Genomic DNA, 19,602 nt, shown 5'->3' on the forward strand with positions numbered 1-19,602 from the left:
AGGAATCTTTCCTTTTTTTATCTGGTGACCCCAGTGCCTGGCTATGGTTAGTTTGAAAAATGTGTGTTGAATTGAATTGTTAAACATCCTAGGATGGTGATGTATCTGCTTTCCATCTGCAGGAACAAGATGCTCTGGGGAGCTCGCAAGTCGCTGGCTTTGGAAGTCTCAGGTGCCAGGTGAAAGTGAGGAACCGCGATCAAGAATCTCTGTCTGTGTATTTGAAAAAGGGTAGGTTGGCAAAGCTGAATGTTTCAGGGCCCCTTGTCATGTGTGGAACTGGTTTCCAGCAGGGCGGGTTTAGGGAGAGCAGACCATCCCTCACCTGACTCCATGCCCTGAAACTCCCACATCTGTCCTTCAGCAGGTTCGTCCCACTGCCTTACACAGACAGCTAGCTCCCTAGCAGCTGCAGTGGTTTGCACATCATACTCATTTATGTCATCGGATTTGACCCTCATCTGAGTCTGTGGGGATGTGAGCCTCAGGCTGCAGATGAGGATCTAAACTGTAGTGGATATGGAACCAAACTGAGGAGGATCCTGGCCAGACTCAGCAGATCCACCCTGTGAGCCCTCATGTAAGCCCCTGATGCCACCTGTAATGTTGGCATCCCGTGAGGGCCTGGGCTCAGCTCTCTGCAGCTGTCCCCCACTCTGGCTGTCTAATTCTGGCAGCTTCTTTTCCTCCACCCTCTGTGGACATTGCCAAACCTCTTCTTCCCAGGTAGTCTGAACCTTGAAGGGATCTCCTCTTCTATGCCCTGTGCTCAGGGCACTGCTCTGGGTGTAGCACATGTGCATTACGTGGGGAACTAGTGAACTACAGATTCCCGGATCCAGTAAATGGAGTAGAGCAGAGATCCCGCATTCCTAATAATCTCTCTGAGGATGCTTCTGGTGTAGGGACTACACTTCAAGGAGCAAGAAATACAGTATGTTATAGTTGACAGCTCATTTTCCTATTCAGCTTTTTATTTACCTTTGTAGCAACTCCTGCAGGGGGTAGCAGGAAATCCATCTGGGGCATAGGTAACATGGCGGGGATGAGCAGCAAGCCTTCCCAGAATCCTGTGGCCTGTGTTCTTTTGCCCTGCCCTGCTCTGCCCTGCCTCCTGCCCCAATCTGTCAGGTACATGGAGTTGCCAGCAGTATGGACCTTGGTCCTGCCCTGTGGCTTGTGGCTCTCCCTGCAGTCCTTGCTATGGACCTTCATTTCCCTGGGGTTTAGGATGTGGGATCCACCTGTGTAGGGTGAGCTCCAGCTCTGCCCCATGCCAGATGTGTGATCGTGGACATATTCCTGGACATTCTAAGCCTCCATGTCTTCACCAGCAAAGCCAGAGTCTTACAGGGACCCAGGCTATCTGGTGGCCTAAAGTGACCCATGTGAAGTGCTCAAGGATTGGCATGTGGGAAATACCCCAAAAGTATGGAACATTTCTATGACCATTTTCATTCTTGTTGATGAGTTTCCTGATGGCTGGAGCTATGGCTGTGGAACAGAAGACAGTCAATTGTGGCTGGAAGAAGGACCTGGGGGTTGGAATAAAGGGGAATGGGGGTGTCATTCTTTGAAATCTACAGCAGGTAATCTGGGCTCCCAGGAGCTTTAGACTTGTGCTGGAGCAGCTGGCAGAAAGTGGAGACAGTGCTCTGGCCCGGCTCCTCCTTACCAGACTGCCATAGCTGTCTTTAGCCAAGCAAAGACAAACACTTCCCCTCCGTTCCTCTTTTTCCCAACACCTCTGTCTTGACTTAACAGGGTGTGTGTCTGGGGACCAGAGAGTGCTGGAGCTCATGTTTCTTTGCTCCATGCCAGGTCATAAGAGTTCAGCCTGAGTGTTTATTCTAAAGACAGTATTTTATTGCTTGTCTTTAAAAGGAACAAAGCACGGGAGTTATTTTCTAAAAATGAAAATAAACAAGTAACCCCTATGAAAAATATCCTTTAAAACTATGAGTTAGCTTCTTATCGCATTTTTAAAAGTGCAGTTGTGTTTCTTAAATGTTTGTAATTTCTTCTTTTTCTCCTCATCCCTGAAAGTTTATACCTGGGGGAAGATTATAGGGGAAATTGGAAAACCTTCTTGTGGCCAAGATAAATCAAGGGCCGAAATTATGTTCCTTTTGTTTTGTTCTGCACTTTTGTTTAGAGCAGAGATACACAGTGGCTCCACTCTGGCTCCTGCTGAGCTGGAGAAAGAAGGTGGCCAGAACTGGTTGGTTCAGTCTCCAGGGTCCTACCTCCCCTTACTGCCTCTGTCTCTGATCAGCCACAACTCAGTGTTACTTGAAACATAGACTGTTTTCTGTAAAGCTGGAATAACTGTCACAACCAAGGAGGAAAGCAGGCATTTTCTGAACAGTCCTTGGTCCCTGAAGGCAACTAATTATGTCCAGTCACAGCCTTCACTTTAAGTGGCCTGAAAGACAGGCACAAAGATCGTGACAGAGATCCAGAGCTTCATCCGTAGCCCAGTGCCATTCGCTCTGATGTAATGTCTGTGGGTTTAGCGCCTGGAGAATATATATGGCCTTTCAGAATCAGAGGAAATCAGAGTAAGAAAGCTCCTCAGTGTGTCTAGCCCAATCTCTCATCATACTGATGAGGCCTAGAAAGAAGCAACATCTTGCTACTCACTACATCTGGGCAGCATGTCTCCCACCGTTCCCTGGTCTGAATGATCTCCCTGGGCAGCTCCAGTGTCCAGCACTGCACTGTCATGTGGAGATCTCAGCACATATCCTTTAATTATGTGGTGGCAAACTTATGGCACATGTGCAACAGTGAACTGTTTGTTATCATTTAAAGCTCTAAGAGGTTTGCCATCACTACCTTAACTCATCACTGACACCCTCTGCGTGGTAAGTGTTTTGTAGGCAATGTGTCTGCAGGTGTGAGCAAGTAGTCATTGATCCATGAAAGAACTAATGCAGCAGTAAGATCATCTCAAAGGGTGTTCAGTGCTTAGATGAAAGTGAAATGGGACATTGGGATGAAGATAGACAGGAGAGGATTTAGGGTGGTCAGGGAAGGAATTCAAAGAAAGGGACACTGGAACTAGAGCTGAAAGACAGCAAGGAGCTCACCATGCAGTCAGGGTAGATGGCCCTCTACCACCCGCCCTGTGTGGAGTACACCAAGGCTAGCTAAGCCATGGGCTTCAGCCCTTGACCAGCACTGTCCAGTGGAACTTCTTTGCTGTGGCCTGTAAGGCTCTTGAAGTTTTCTGGGGACAAGGAGAAGGATAGTGAAAGAATAAAGAAATAAAGATAAGAGACAGAAAGCTGAGGTCAGGTAGTGCCCTCACTCTGGATGGGAAGAAAGGAACTGCTTACCCACTGTAATGCATTTATTTATACATTTGACAGGTTGGTGTCACGTGACACCCCTTTGCCTAGCAACCCATTGCTTGGATTGTCTCAGGTCTGGTGTTCTCTGGACTGAGGCAGCTTGTTCATGTGGCTTGCCTCAGATGTTCTTTGTTCTCTGACCAGCCTTTCCTCACCCCACATGTGTGATCAATTTCCAGCTTCAGAGGCTCTCTACACTTCTTCAGTGATAGAAATAGTCTTTGAACCTGTGCTGTCCAAAAATGATCATCATTTTTCACCTGTGCAACATTAACTTTCATTAGATGAAATGGGTATTTAAATGGTCACACATGGCTAGTGGCAACTGCATTAGACATCAGGGAATTGCTTCAGGGAACTGCCAGCTGGAAGGGGAGGGAAATACTATTTCAAGTGGCTAAGCATAGAGACAGGATGATGGAGCCCCTTGTAGAAGCTCAATCAGAATGTAAGAACAATCATTAAAAGGAAACATGCATTCTAACTATGACAAGCTAGAATGGATTCCTTAAGGTAACTTTGGCTTCAGTGGTAGCTTTTCATGGCATAGTTAGATGTTATAGGCAGAAGGGGCTGAGTGAGCTAACACTTGGAGAGAGAAGTTGCTGGCATTTTGGAGATGTGCAAAGCATATGCTAGGCCTAAGCTAAGTGCCAGGCCTTTTTTCAGCCCTTTTATGTATAGTTTGTCTCTGCTCTACACTCATGAGGACTGCACATTATCATTCAGAGGAGCTGAGGTTTTCAGGGCCTAGAAGCTTGTTTGACAAGGCTGCTGTTGGGATCTGACCTCAGGTCTATAGGGTTCTAAGCTGTCCTGGGCCACAACACAAGCCTCTCCATGGCTCCAGTCATGACAAAGCCAGTGCAGGCTTGGTGGGGAGAGCCTGGACTCAGTGTTCCTACCACCATCCACCAGCTAGAGACCCAGGCAAAATGGTCATGAGTCAAGGGTGTCTTTCCTTCAGGGTAAAACGGGCATAAGAGCAGGGTAGGCCTCTTGTTTATAGTCCTATGTAGATACATAAAATCCCTGAAAAGCCTAATGCTTGGAAAATGGTACCATACAAATAACAGGGCTAATGGGAAGACTAGAATTAGCAAAAGACTAAAGCAACTATGTTACTTCTAACCAAAGGACTGGCCAAAACAATAACAATCCTATGTAAAACATCAACATAGTTTTAGCAGAGGTGTTTTGGGTCCCTCATAGAAAGTGCCACAGACTGTGTAAAAGGACAGTAGCTTGACTAGCAGGAGGTGAGGACAGGCTGAGGCTGCTGAGTGAGGGAGACAGGGTCAGACAGAGCAAAGGGAAAACTCTGCAGCTGACCCTTGGAAGGCAGAACTCAGGAGGCAAGAGGAAAGACACAGGGGTGACTGTACCTGTCCTGAATGTTTCTGCAGCAGGTGCACTCAGCTGTATTTGTCTACACTACAATCTTCTGTTGGTGTTTGATGTCATCGGGAAGTGAGATCCAGGGGAAACAGTAGATATAGCAACCAATGCAATTTGGGCTTCCTGTCTGCCACAGGAAGCTTCCCTGTCTGCCACGTGTTCAAACTGATCTGTGTTGCAGAAACTACAGTAGGACAGAAATGGACTGACAGAATGCAGAGGAAGCACAGGCCATAGTGTCTTTGTGTGTATGTAGAGCTTAGTAACTATTTCTGGCAATAATAAAAATAACAATAGAAGCCAGCTTTGTAGATGAGCCCTTAGACCTTCTTAGGTGTCCAGGTCCTCTGAGTTTAGGACTGAGGCCTTGGTTGTCTCCACACCCCTGTCACACAGTCAAGTCCAGCAGTTTGTGACAGTTTTGTGCCCTGGCCTCTTCTCTGTTCAGCACATGCAAGGCCAGCACAACAGACTGTTGTTTGCAATTAGCTCTGCTCAATGCCACAGTGTTTTGAAGTCTTTTGCATCTTTTGTTCTGCCTTTCCTCAGGCCAAGAATTCACGACAGTGGGCCAAAAAACCTTTGAACCCACTGGATTCCAAAACACGCTGTCTGGACTGTACAGCCCCATGGTATTCGCAAACTCAGGAGCCAACCTGACCGATGCTCACCTTTTCTGTCTTCTTGCCTGTGATCGTGATGCCTGCTGTGATGGCTTCATCCTTGCACAGATCCCAGGAGGTAAGGCTGACAAGGAGGATGGGGTCTAACAAGGGACAGCGAATGGAGACACAGCAGCCATGATAGACAGCATGGCACAGGAAACTGATACAGAGCATGGTGCAGGAGGCTTCAGGGAAAGGGCCACTCTACTCAGATAGAAGGCGCTATTCATACATTCCAAGTCAGATCCAAGGATAGCCCCTTCCACAGGTCACATGCAGTGCTAACCACTTCACATGGTAACAGTGGTGTGTTCTCATTGCTATGTTCAGTTTTACAAGCCCAGAAACTTGAGTTCGGAATATTTAGCTCATTTTTCTCACGGCAGTTCAGCTTTGGTGATTCATGATACCAAGAGCTCACTCTTTCCTCTCCTGCCTTCACTTCCTCCTCTCAGATCCCAAGAGAGGAAGGATAATTGTTTATTCACAGGCCCTATAAAAAGTTAAATATCACCTTGAAAATATGTAACACAAGTTTCTCCCAATTCATAAAGACTTCCTTAAGTCTTAAACAATTTGTAGGTGTGATTCAGTGGCGGGAAGGGGGAAGACTGTTCTCAGGAGAGGGGACAGCATATGCGAAGGCCATGCTGGATGAGCATGCTTGGTAAAGGAAAGGAACTGTGAGATCAGGGAGAACAAGTAGAGGGTGAGGCCTTGGCTTGAGAAAAACAGGAGAGAGAGGCAGGGCATGTGACAGAGAACCTTGTAACCCACACTGACAGCTATTTTTCATTTTAAAATCAATTGGAAACCACTGTAAGTTTTAAGCAAGGAAATGTCACAATCCCACTTGGATCTCAAAACCAGCGCTCTGAGTTTAAGGGTGGAGGTGATGGAGAGGGACTTCAGTGGATAGGGAGGTCAGTGATGAGCAACTGCAATGGACCAGTAGGAAAGGATATGGCTAGGTGATGGCAGTATAGTCAGAAACAAGACATAACAACTTCTTTTTAGGAAGCAGATTCAGCGGGACTCTGGATATGGGGATTCAGGAAGAGGAAGGTGCTGAAGATCATTCTTGAGCGTCTAGCTTTTCACCTGGCTGGGGTAGTCTGCTCCTACAATGAATAATAAAGGCATCAGTGATGAATTTGGTGATGGAGGGGAAGATTTAGGAAGGTCATGCTTCCATGTGAGATATGCTAAGTTTGAAGCACCTTTGAGACATTCACAAAATGTCCTTTGGACACAGAGCTCTGGAGCTCAGAAGGGAAATCTGGACTGGAGGTATTCATGTATGGATTAGAAGCTTTGCATAGTATCAGAAGGCAAGGGTATGGCTGGGATTCCCTTGAAAGAGACACAAAAGAGTGCAAAGATAAGTGGGGGGGGCAATTCCAATGAACACCCATAGAAAGGGTAGGGAATCTGCAGAGGGACACAAAAGCATCCACCACATGGAGAGGAAGTGACCCAGGGCAGGGTGCCTAATGGATATCTCAGAGGGAGAAAGTGATCCACGAAGCATGGTGTCATCTTGAGCGCTGCTGAGGGATTGGGAGATGATTATTGAAAAATTCTAAATTTAGCTCACAGTAGCTCATAGTAGTCAGTCAGTGAGAGTTAAATGAGAATATTTACAATATTTATAGGAGAGGTGAGACAGGAACCCAGGTTAGAGTAAAATGATCCCTAAAATCTCCTCTAGGTTTAATGCTCTATGACTATATGATGAAGATTTGTGTTAGTGTTTAGACAGGGGAAAGTATGTTTCACACACACACACACACACACACACACACACACACACACTCCTGTATAGGGGAAAGATAGAGAAAAGATAAGAGAAAGTAAGTTTTACACAAATGTCTGTATCAAAGCCTTTATATGTATCCCTTTATGTTCCTAACTCATAGCTAGAAACCCTCTAATCAAACCCAGGATGCCTCTTTAACTAGCTGCCTCTGCTATTGAAGGCCACAAACTTCCCAGATGCTCAATTACTTACCAGACCACGTGGTCTTTCAAGCTGGAAAGGTTGATTGCATTTTCCTTAGGATCATATATGGAAAAATAGTTTTGCTCCATGGAACAACCAGCCCACAGTCCTTCCTTCCATGATATTTCAGGCTGGCAGCTTGCTCGCTTTTCCCTCCAAGTTTAACCTGTGGTCTGTGATTTCTGCTAAGCTGATGGATCAACTCATGGTGCCGGCAGCCAAGCCCTCTTGTAGGCACAGGCAAAGTGCCTGGCTGATGTCCTCTTCAAGCTCATGCAGGGTCAGACTTGGAGCTTTTACCTACAAAGCTTTGGCTGGATCTGCTGATGACCAGGAACAGACTCATACCACACCCTTCTACCACAGCCTGGAAAGTCATTTCACTTTCTGGTGGATTCCCCCTGTCCTCTTCCCCTCCTAGCTGCTCGTCCCAGACCCCTCCAGCTTCCTTCAGTAGCCAACCCCAAATAGCTCTGTTTCTACACATAGATATTAGTCTAATTTCTTGAGGCTCAGAACCTACATTTTAGTTGAGGCCACTTGAATGTGGGGCTCAGGGGCTCTTGTGTGCCCTGAGGATCACATGAGCACTGCTGAAGCTGGCAGGTTCAGTCAGGAAGGTAACCTGTAGTTTCCAGCTGGCCCCCAGCTCATAGACCACCAGACTTCTCACCAATGCTCCAGCACTAGGAAGTTGCGTGGATGTCTTGAGCTAGAAGCAGGACAAGCACTCACTTTGTGTTTAATTCTGTCCCTCTGCTGGAGCGACTGGGGAAGGAGGGAGAAGGAGGGGAGGGGAGCGAGATGGAGGTCAGACCACAGTGCTAGGGCTTTCTCTGAGGCCTGCACTGTCTCTGGGCTCCATGGTCAGCTCTTACTGCCTGTTGGCTACTCTACTGTTGCTCTGTAACCAGCAAAAAACCATTTCCCCTTTCCATATCTCAGTTTCCTCTTCTGTAAAACAAGGTGGCCTAACTGGGTCATTGAATTGGGCTGTGTACCAGAAACATCTGTGTATGCTCTGCAAGCAGTAATTCCCAAAATCTGCTCCCCTAATGTGTGTCCTACCAACTCCAAAGGTCCGTCCATGTTTGGAGCCTGGAAGTGAGCATTTTCAAGACTCTCCCTGCATTTTTTATATCATCAGGCCGAGCACCTGGTTGGGGAACCCTATATAAGAAGGCCTCTAAGGCCATTTTTGGAACTGGATTTAAAACCAGTCTCTGGAGTTCTAGCGTCCCTGTGTAGACTTGAGCTATTGCCAGCTGTTCCTACTTACAAGGCTCCCCAGGCACAGAGGGGAGTTTCTGAAGGGCCCTGCTGCTTCCTTGTCACACCTCCCCCTTGTGCCTCTATAGGTCCCCTCGTCTGCGGGCTGCTAAGCTCCCCTGATGTCCTCCTTTGCAACGATGAAGACTGGATGGACCCCTCCAAAGTCCGAGCCAACACTACATGTCCTGGAGTGACATATGAGCAGGGGTCCCACCAGGTGACGTTTCTTCTAGGAGGCCAGGAGTTCACGGAAAGTAAGTCTTTGCCTTTCATCCTCATTCCTTGCAAATGGTTCTTCCACTGGCCAGTGAGGCCCTCTGCTGCTTCTTCAGCCCTCTACTTCTCCTGAGGAATTTACCCTTGGGAAAAGAAAATAAAGGATGTCAATGATGATTCTGAGAAAGCAGCTTTCCACAGAAGCACCCATGTCAAGTCCTCATAGCTGGCTGACCTGCAGGTTGCCGGGGCAGGTGGCTCCAGGGAAGGTCTGCTCCCAGCAGTTCATGTAGGAGTTTAGGGTCAGTTGCCTATAGTCTGACCTGGTCTGGGTGGGGTTAGGAGCCTTGGTGCTATTCCTGTGGGTGTTACTTTCCTCTCCTTTTCCTTCACTGGGCTGAGCACGGTCTTCTCCTGCAGGGTGAGAGGCAGGGTAGAAAGAGGAAAAAAGTGGGCCTCTTAAAATCAAGGCTGCAACCTCACTGTCATCTCTGCCACATTTTCCCGAATATGACAAATCACATCAGAAATAAACTCTGTTCCATTAGTGACAGGAGGCACAAAAATCATGGGCAAGATGTGTGATTACAAGTAAGGGTGAAGAGGTGGTGCCCAGCATGCAGGCTGTCCCCAGAGCTGTCCCCAGGGAACCCCCTGTGAGTTACAGAATTCCAGGTATGGACAACCACACTGCACACTCTACTTAAAGGAGTGTGGGACAGTGGCCCATCATGCGGACTCGGTGAACAGAAGTAAATTTCGTGCGTTCTCCTTCCCTTTTGCTCTTTTGGAAGCTCTTTGGGCCTTTCTTTTTTACAAACTCATGAATGTTAGAGGCAGAAGGCCCCTCTCTGAGCACCTGTCCCATCCCTCAATTCAGAGATGGGTGGGAGTGCCCCAGGCTCTGCCAATCAAGCCCCATTTCTGCCTCGTGAGCTCCCCAGGAGCCTCTCTCTGTGGACTCCCCCTCCCAGGAGCTGGGCCTTCTGCAGTGTCCTGCAGACTGGCCAGGCCAATGTTATTCATGAGATTGGGCCAGCAACAGCAGCAGCAGCACTGGGAGCTAGAATGGACATGCAGATTCTCAGGCCCCCATATCCCCAGGCTCCAGGAGTCGGCTTTTCAAGTCCCTGGATAGCGGAGGCTTCCTTCAACCCCAAAAGTCTGTGTGCGATGAGAGCAGACCAGATGCTCACTCCCTCTTTCAGTTCCTGTGTGTGGCTCAGAGGACTTGCTACCTCTCACCTCTCTGCTCTGGTGACCCGCCAACATCTGTGCTCAGAAGGCAATGTCGATTCCTTTCCACCTTCCAACGCTGGAGAGTTGGAAGCATCTGGGGTGAGGGATAGGGGTCATCCTAGGGGCCTCTTGTCACTGCTGGACTTGGTCTCCAGGCACTGAAAGAAGGAACCTGAGACCCATATCTCCAGGGACGGCAATTCTCAGGACCTCGTGATGGCAGGCCCACCTTCCCCTTCTCCCGGAGCCATCCTGGTCATTGCTCCTGCAGAGCTCCTGCAGGCCCTCTTCCTGTCAGGCTAACCCTCCCCTTTGCTCTGCGGGTCTGTCCCAGTTTGCCTGTGAACCCCAGCCATGTGGTCTTGGATGAGTCACTGCTGCTGGCTGGGGAGTGGGTACTGATGGTACTGGCTCCATAGAGATGGAAGGAGGTGAACATGGCCAGAACATTTATCTCAGAAAGGTCTCCTGTGGTGCTTGCTGAGAGTCCAACCCACACAATGGCCTTGACTGTACTCACACAGCACTTGCAGCGAGGCTCTTTTGTTTTTACTGCCCTCACTTTACAGCAGAAGAAACTGAGTCAGGTAACCCCCAAGGTTCCAGAGCAAGTGAGTAGCAGGGGGAGTCCGAAACCATATTCTGGCTCGAAAGCCAATGTCTTGGCCACTGCCCCATGGCAAACACAGATAACTACTGGGAGAACAGGGGTCAATGTGTAGTGTCAAGCTTAGATAATATCACTGTCATTGTTTTTAATGTTGGGCATTGTTTTCTGTGGTATTTCAAGAATTGAGCTATGTCTTATTAATTTCTGGGTTCACAGCACAGAACATCAAACCTGGCATAGAAAATATATGAAACATCTGTGGAGTGCATAGTTACCCAAATCTGGAAAAATATTTCAGAATTTGGTGGAATTCCATGAGGCTTAAATGATTTCATTCGGTGTAAATAAAATCAAATACCTTATTTATGTGAGGATTACTCAGCACCTGGTATTCATTGTTCTGAAAGGTAGCCTGGGGTGAAAACAGGCATTTCCAGAAGGACATACAATATATTCATGGGCAATAAATCCAGAATGAATTGCTTAACCCAGAGCATGTGCTTGGTATGGACCCAAGAAATGAAGAATGTGCCTTTGACTAGTCTTCCTGGAAAGGAGTGATTACTAAAGACCTTTGAAGGTTTGGATTTTTTTTGGTGCCTTCTATGTGTAGCTGCATGTACTGAGGTGAGAGCAGTTCCTGCTGTGAGGAGCTCCCAGGCTGGTTGGGGGTGACAGGTTTTGACATTGCTAGAATCCAGGAACTTCCTGTTCGCTGCCTTTGTGGACCGACAAGGATTGTAGCAATGCAGAATGCTGCGTAGCTCACCTCTGCTCCGTTGTTAGACACTACACAAGGACCAGCCAGCGACTATGTCTCCCACATTTCCCATGAGTACCTCTAGGTGTTTCCAACTATTTGGTGTTGGATCGATCAGCTTTCCGGTATTTAAGAGAAAAGGCTTAGTAGTCTTTGAGGCTGCATATGAATAAGTGCTCACAATGTCTTAAAGTGTGAATGAGTGAAAAACAGGCAGATTAGATGACCCTGATTCCCATAAAAATTTAATATTTGGTAAGAGGAAAAGGCTTTGTCAAAAATACTCCTGGATTTATTTTGAATGCTGAAGCCTTCATAGTTCTGCCTGATGTCTGCTATTCCCTTAACAGGAGGCTGTTTTGTGTCAGTGATGGTCACTGTTGCATTCTCTTCTTGCGAGAATATGAGTGACGCTACGATACTTTATTTAGCCCATATCTCTGCCATGACTCTATTGACGAATATATACACATACCTAGCATTCATTGTGCTGCTAATAAGGCCTGTGTGCTAAGAGGGAGTGAAGAGGGGTTGGTGCCCTTTTGGCTCCTCCCTGGAGGGCAGAGCTCCTGGACAGCAGCTTGCAATGGCCCTCGATGACTCTCGGAGTGCATTCTCCTGTTTGAAATTCTGTCCATTCTTAGGGCCTAGGTGAAAACTGTTGGCGACAGATGCAGCACATAGTCTCCACAGGAGTATTCCTGAGGAGGTTGAGACTGCACAGATCCCACTAACATCAAAGACTCGGGCTCATGCCAAGCACCGTGGCTCTCAGTGTGAATGTGTGCCTGCAGCCTTGATGGCAGGAAGGGCTGTCCTGCGTCTGAAGGCCTGTGTGGGCAGCGGAGATATCCTCCCTCTGTGGTTGTCAAAGGAATGGCAGAGATGTCCCAGCAGTCACATCATCATTGGGTAGCAAGGAAGAGAAGGATAAAGTTTGCCTCAGTTTCATGTACCTTCTTAAAAGCAGTAAAGTGAACTAGATAAGTGTTGGAGAATGGAGTGAAGGACTAGATGTCTGCCTTAGAAAAACACATTCGGTAACCTTTTTATGCATGGAAGCAAAGGGCTCTACATTTATTGGTTGGGCTCTGAGCACCACTGGTTGTTCTGTTTTCCTTCACTTGTTTCTCCTTGTATTCATTTGTGTAATGAACACCAGTTGCACATCAAGGGTTGTGCTGGAGATGAGCAATATAAAAAGGAACAAGGCCTAGTCTGTAGCTCCAGAAGCTCACAGTACATTCTGGAATCTTGGCGTTGGTCATCAAGTATGAGACTAAAGACAGGTGTTCTCTGAGTGCTGTGTAAATCCGGGAGGGGAGGATGTGTAAGCCTCCCAACCCAGGCCCAGGGAGGCCTCCAGAAAGAGCTGCTTGCTTGCCTTCCTCCCTCCCTCTCTCTGTCTCTCTTTTCCTTCCTTCCTTGCATTTTCCTTTCTCTCTCTTTCACCTCCCTCCCTCTCTTCCTCCCTTCCTTCTTCCGTCCTTGCTTTCTGTCTTCCAATAGTAGAAAATGAGTTCAGAGCTTTCTTGCTAAGCTACATCCCCTGCCCTTTTAAAAATTTTTATTTTGAGACAGGGTCTCACTTAGTTTCCCAAGCTGGGTTTGAATTTGGGTCCTCCTGTCTCAATCTCTCAGAGTGCTGAGATTATAGGTATATGGCACCATATGTGACAAATCTGATTCTTAAAGAATGAGTACATGCGAATCACAGGAGATGGGATTAGGGCTGTAGGCAGAGATAAAACAGTGGCACAGTGGTGGAGAGGCCTAGGAGCCAACATTAGGTGTGCCTGGGGAGAGGGGCCCTGGGGACAGAGCTGGTGTGTGGTGGCTCAGAATACTGTGGGAGAAGAAAAAATAATTTTTAAATTGGAGTGGATACCTGAAACAAAAGACAGATTACAAGAGAAAATCACATATTTACTTGAGAGATACCCGTGAGGTGGCTTTGCATTACAGCTTATACAGCGTCTTCAATGGTGAGTAATGCATATTTAGAGAAGTGACAGGACAAAGAGAAGAAGCTCTGCATCTCTAGAGGTGGCAAATTGTGGAAAGACAAAAAATTGACAGGAAAAGGCTGGTTAGTAAATCTTGTTCATATCAGTCCTCTGGTGCTGTCACCAGTCCCATCAGGGTCCAGCTTTGTCTTCAGTGGTCATCGCAGCTCTCCTTGGTAGAGGGGGTAGGGCACCTTTTTCTACCTCTAACCTCCTAGGAGACCAGGCAAACATTTTAATGACGCAAAACACTAAAGCATTACTACTTTTTTGTAAATTACAAAGATGACCCCATGGTAAAGTATTTCTTATAGTGACCACTGGTTTTAGTGTTAGATTTGAGAGCAGTAAAACATCTTAGAGGTGTCATTTTACCAACTTTTATAGGTTAAGTATGAATTATAATGTCTAGACCAAAGTATATTGAAAACTTTTATTATATCTATATTAACAAACTATCTATTTACTACTTTGAAAAAAATCAGTCAATTAAATGGATTAGAATACAGAAAGACCTAAAAAATAAATTCTCTGGTTTTCATTGTGACAGAGTCCAAAACTCCACAGCCTGACCTTTACAATAAGCAAATGATGATATCATGATGGAGACTGACAACAGCACACCAACTGAGGAGTGGCTGCCAGCCCTGTCAGTGTCATAGGAGTGTAGTATGTTCTCCTTCATGATGTGGAGAACAAGACTCCCAATGTCAGACATCCAAGTGTAGGTCTCCCAGGTGTTGCAGCTCACACTCCCTCAGTTTTATTAGTGACTTCCACACTCTGAAGAAAACTATGAGAGAAGTTTGAGTGGATCCTTTAAGGAAGCATATTATCCCACTACAGGACAGTGTAAGAAGTCCTAGCATCACTGTTTATTCTCATTTCTATTATTTTAAGATGATTTTTGTGGGGGGCACTGGGAATTGAACTCAGGACCTTGCACTTGCCAAGCAGGTGCTTATGCCACTGAGGTATATCCCTGGCCCTATTCTTATTTCTGAAAGAAAATAAAATGGAATCACAGCTCAATATTTCACCTCACCTCCAGAATAGAGCATGATCATCCTTGGGGAGGGTCCTCACTTTGAGGGTGAGTTTTCCATACAGTTGAGTGTATCTCTTTAAACACAAGAACCTTGACATGTTTTGAGCATTTTAGATGGGCAGAATTGTAGAATACATTTTCCTTTCCTTAGTGTGTTGGTTAAGAGCATTGCTGTGGAACTGAACAGATAGGATTTGAATTGGGACTTTTGACTTTGATTTCTTCACCTTGAACTTGGGGACCTTGCTTGTAGCATAATTGTGAAGTGTAAATTAGGTAAAATATAAAAGGTGCTCCTTACAGTGCTAGATAAGTGACAACAGCAGTTTATCCATAACGGGATCATAATAATAATTAAAAACAAAATTTGATCATTTCTTGAGGTCTCAAGTGGTGATCCAGGTGTCTCCTGCAGGGTGTGGGATTATTGTCCTCCAGACTCAGGTTTTCTGAACACTTTCCACAGTCTTCTCCATCGGAGAAGGAGTCGGGAAGAAACAGAGGGATGCACATGGGCAAAAAAAGGAGCATCGACCATCAAGAAATAGTGTGGGAAATCTAGTTTTACTCAGGGTGCCATCAAGTGGAATACAGTTTTCCAGAAAAGGGAATTTAATAATATTAGTAATAAATAATAGCAATCTTTCAACAAGTGGGTGAGGACCCCAGAACGTTCTCATCCTCACAATTGCATTCCCCACTTATCAATGAGGCAAGAGTCTCAGAGGAGCTAGGTAGTATTAAAAACTAGATTTGGAGTTTCCTGGGAATCTAGTTTTCTTCTAAAACCAATCTCTAGGTCCTTAAGTTATTCTCCTGTGTCATGATTCACAACCCTTCACCCAAGTAGTCCCTTTGGTGGCCTAAGCTTCACACCAGAGGTCTGACTAGCTCTGGTTTTATACCATGGAGCTGGAATACAATTCCAAGAGGCTTTTGAAGCACACTGTGTGTAAGCAGAGTTATCATTGCCAGGATAATTTGAGGGAGAAGCTGGGCAGTTGTGGTAATGGTGGACATGCACGCTCATAAAATTCACAATCTGCCTTTGTAGGTCTGGCACCCCTGGAAGGAGCTCTGGGCACTGCTATCGGTTTCCAGCAGGTTTATCTCTGGAAAGGTAAGCTTCCCTCTGTGGTACAAGTGGTACAGCTGGAGACTAGCCCTGCCTGTCCTCCATTGGGCACTCTGCTCCCTTGAGAGAGAGGGTAGATATCTGCTTTCTAAGAGAGTGCTCTCTGTATCGCAGGAGGGCCCCATTCATCAGATAAGATACCACGGTCTAAAAGGAAAATGCACAGTGCAGAAACCCAAGAAAAGAGGGAGAAGGAAGAATGGAGTTCCTGGGAGATTGAGTTCACTGAGCACGCACTGCCCTGGTTACCAGGAAAGGGGCATTGGGGCTGTTGCCAAGTACAGCAGGAATTCATCCAAGGAACTGGGTCCCCTGTGCCTGAGGCTCAGGGTCAGAGGACAGATCTCCAGAGACAGATCCTCAAGTGGTGCTGTGGAATTTTGTTAAATTTCTTCAAACTTCAGTTTGTCTTCTGATCACCTGAGTGATCTAGAATACATCATTTAACTTTTCTGGGTCTCAGTTTTCTCAAAAATAACATGGAAATCTGATTCTTCACCCTTCACAGGGTGCTGGAAACACCAGTATTTATGAACATTTTTTTTCACACTACAGGGCAAATGTTCAGAATTGCAATATCGAGGACACTGAGAATTCTATTACCGAGAGGTTGGCTGGCATTCAGCACAAGGCCATGGCATGCAGACCTGTGCCACTAGGTCCGCTCCAGTCCTTCTTGAGCTCCTGGCTGTGCACCATGAGAATTTCCTGCTTTGCTACTACCACTTTTTCCAAAGGAATACCACTCCTTCTCCTCAATGTTACATACATTCTTCTTTTTTCCTCCTAGATTCTGACATGGCATCTCGGCCTGAGTCTATGGGATGCAGAAGAGATGTGGTACCAAGGTCTGAATCTTCAGCAGACACAGGTATCAGCCCCCAAACATTTACATGCTTGAGTGTCTGACTGTAGAGGACAAATGGGGGCGCCAAGGGTTTATTCAATGCATGGACCCCTCGCTATTCCCTGCTCACTCCATTTTGTAGCCTCAAGTGCCCTCTGTAAGCTTCTATCCCATTTCACAATATGGCAGCTCCTTGGCACAGAAATTAAGGTACAACTGTTAGAAATTCACCACTGTTATCGGAAACAAAAACAACCATAAAAATAAAACCAGAGGGGCTGGGGATTTAGCTCAGCGGCAAAGCACCTGCCTGGCAAGCGCAAGGTCGTGAGTTCAGTTCCCGGTACCGGAGAAAAACCAAAACCAAAAAAATAAAAAAAATAAAAAAAAATAAAACCAGAAAAAAGACATATATTAAAAAGCAAGGTACAAGTGACTATGATCAATGACTATTTCTCCTGTCAGCCTTGAAGAGTAGAAACAAACGTAAATATTCCAAAATTGTTTAATGAATGAGAAAGATTTTGAACATGAGTCACCACAGGCAGTGGGAGCAATGAATTCAAACTAATAGGGATGACACATATGGAGTGTCTGAGACTTTACCTCTAGAACCTGCGGTCCTTTATTGCTGAAGTGGAGGTAGAACACAAAGAGGGAGGGAAGGGAGAGAGAGCAGAGGGAGAAAGAGAGGAGTAGGAAGAAAGAAGGGAGGGGGAGGGAAAAAGAGCAGCTTACTTTGTGCTGCTATAACAGGACGCCAGCAGACAGACTGTATCATTTATAGCAAACAGACAAGAGCCTTCTTGCTGTCGGTACATGGTGGAAGGCATCAGAGAGACGTGAGGAGCAAGAAGCTGAACTTGCCTTCACAACCCACTCTTGGGCTGGAAGCATAGCTCAGTGGTAGAGTTCTTACATAAAATGTGTAAGGCCCTGGGTTTGATCCTTACCACTGGGGAGACAGAGACAGACAGGGACAGACAGACAGACTCTCTCTCTCTCTCTCACACACACACACACGCACACACACACACACATGCACACACACACACACACACACACACATGGTTGGGGGAGAGGAAGAGGGGAAAGAGAGAGAGAGACAGAGACAGAGAGAGAGACAGAGAGAGGCTACTCTTACCACTTACAGACTGCGTGGCTATGGTCAATCTGCTCACATGTTAAGATCCTCGAATTCCTCAGGTGTAGAATGAAACCTTCTTTCGTCTCTTATCCCAGGAGACGGTAAAACTCTGTGCATTACCTGGTACCTAACACATAACCCCCAAATGGTAGTTTCTTCCCTTTCCCAGAGTTTCTTTCCAGGTCTCATGAGATAATATATAAGAACAGCTGCAAAAGGGCTGCTCCCATAATAGTCAGCTAGCAAGGCTGAGTTCATTCTGCATCCAAAGAGTTGCTCTGAGATGAGGAGGGTCTTCTGTTAAAGTGTGGGCCCTCAGGTCAAGAGACCGGGTTCAAAGCCCAGCTCTGTCTCTGCTCATGGAAGTGAGTCACCTCTGACAGTCAGTGTCTTCATCTATGGGAGTCATAGCAGTAGCCATATGGTAGGCGAACTGGGGAACTGGGAGGGATGATTCTTTACACTGTTGGAGTGTGGAGCCTGAGCTTGCAAGTCAGCAGCTGTTGTGTGCCACTGGTGAGCTACTGGAGGCTGCGCTCCTGCGACACAGCCTGGCCATGCAACCATTCAACTGAGTCTTGTCCCCACTCTGCCTCTCTTCCTATCAGACAGTGATCCAAGTGCTGTGGGATGGACAGCAGGGACACAGTTCCTCTTCTTGTCCCAATCCTGATGCTGTTCTTCTCCCCCTTCAAACATTTTCACTTGAAACATCAGTTTTGCCTTAGGGGAGGCAACCTACTCAGAGGACCTTTCCCCTCCTTGTCCAGTTCTCTTCTACACACTTCTGATTCAAACACCTCTGATGCAAAGCGCAGGAAGATTTTCCCCTTTCCGCATCAGTGATCTGTCTCCTCACCTTTCTGGTTGCTGCCCAGGGCTGTCAATGGGCGCACTAGCTTGGCAAGCACAATGCTGGTATGTTCAAGTTTACCACCACTGCTTTCCTGTGAGGGACAGTGAGCTGACAGCTCTTCGGGGAGGGCTGTGGAGGAAAGCAAGACCTCCCCGCTCCAACATCCTTGGCACCAGGTCCTGCACGGGTGCTTTGTGTATGTCATCTCACAAATGACATGACCACTCCATTCCGCTGGTCAGGGTTCTCATTTTGCTAAGGAGAAATGAAGGGCTTACGGTGCCGTGGTATCCCAAGTTCAAGCCAGCCCAGCACTAAGTATGCAGCACTGCCAGGATCCGACCAACTGACCTCAGAGTCTGGGTTTTTCTCAAACCCTAGTCAACCCCTTATACAGCCTGATGGGCGTGAGAACTCAGGCCCAAGACCTGGCTGACACAGCTGATGTTTTTGTTTAATTTGCATAGTAGACTTCCAGTTTTTTTTTTTTTTTTAATTGAATCAATACTTTTAAATTGGGAAGTATTACGTCAAAAATCAGGTTTCTGGTTTCTGTAGAGAAAGACAGGAAAAACTCTGGCCACACTGACTTCAGACTTCCTCCTGGGGACCATCTTCTGAGCTGAGCGACACTGAGCCACCCTGTCCATCCTAGGTTGCCTGTCCATTGCTCCCTGGTCCCCACCAGCACCCAGCAATCCACTTCTTATCCAAGCCTCTGTGTGGTGGTCGCCAGCCTGGGCAGAGGCTTTTAGGGGCAACTTTACAGCTCACGGCCGGATGAATGTGCATGAGGTGGTGTCACTTGAGAGCGTTTAAGCCCGGCATGAGGGCTGCATCGCTAGTGTTATCACAGGGTCCTTACAGGAGGGCGCCCTGCCCCCCGCCACTAGGATAGGAGTTTGACCCCAACCAATGCCCTGAAAGGAGACAGGGTGAACAGGGAAAGCTCTGCTCAGCTTTCCCTTCCTCAGCTGATCACATTCCTGGAGTGCACAAGATAAAATGCCCATAGAAGAAATGCTGCTGGTCCTTGCTCAGTTTC

At 46.8% G+C, this 19,602-nt stretch overlaps 1 protein-coding gene across 1 annotated transcript in view; it reads left to right on the forward strand.

Moving 5' to 3' along the window:
- The window catches only part of Tg (thyroglobulin), a 216,191-nt gene that overhangs the window by 56,859 nt on the left and 139,730 nt on the right, over positions 1-19,602 (forward strand). Inside the window, exons 25-29 of the mRNA XM_005398023.1 lie at positions 123-231; positions 5,304-5,495; positions 8,780-8,947; positions 15,627-15,692; positions 16,498-16,578. Of these exons, the coding sequence (XP_005398080.1) occupies positions 123-231; positions 5,304-5,495; positions 8,780-8,947; positions 15,627-15,692; positions 16,498-16,578 (616 nt within the window). The remainder of the gene's footprint in view (positions 1-122; positions 232-5,303; positions 5,496-8,779; positions 8,948-15,626; positions 15,693-16,497; positions 16,579-19,602) is intronic.

Source organism: Chinchilla lanigera, unplaced genomic scaffold (genome assembly GCF_000276665.1).
Source record: "Chinchilla lanigera isolate Chin_1 unplaced genomic scaffold, ChiLan1.0 scaffold00060, whole genome shotgun sequence".
Classification (NCBI taxonomy): domain Eukaryota; kingdom Metazoa; phylum Chordata; class Mammalia; order Rodentia; family Chinchillidae; genus Chinchilla; species Chinchilla lanigera.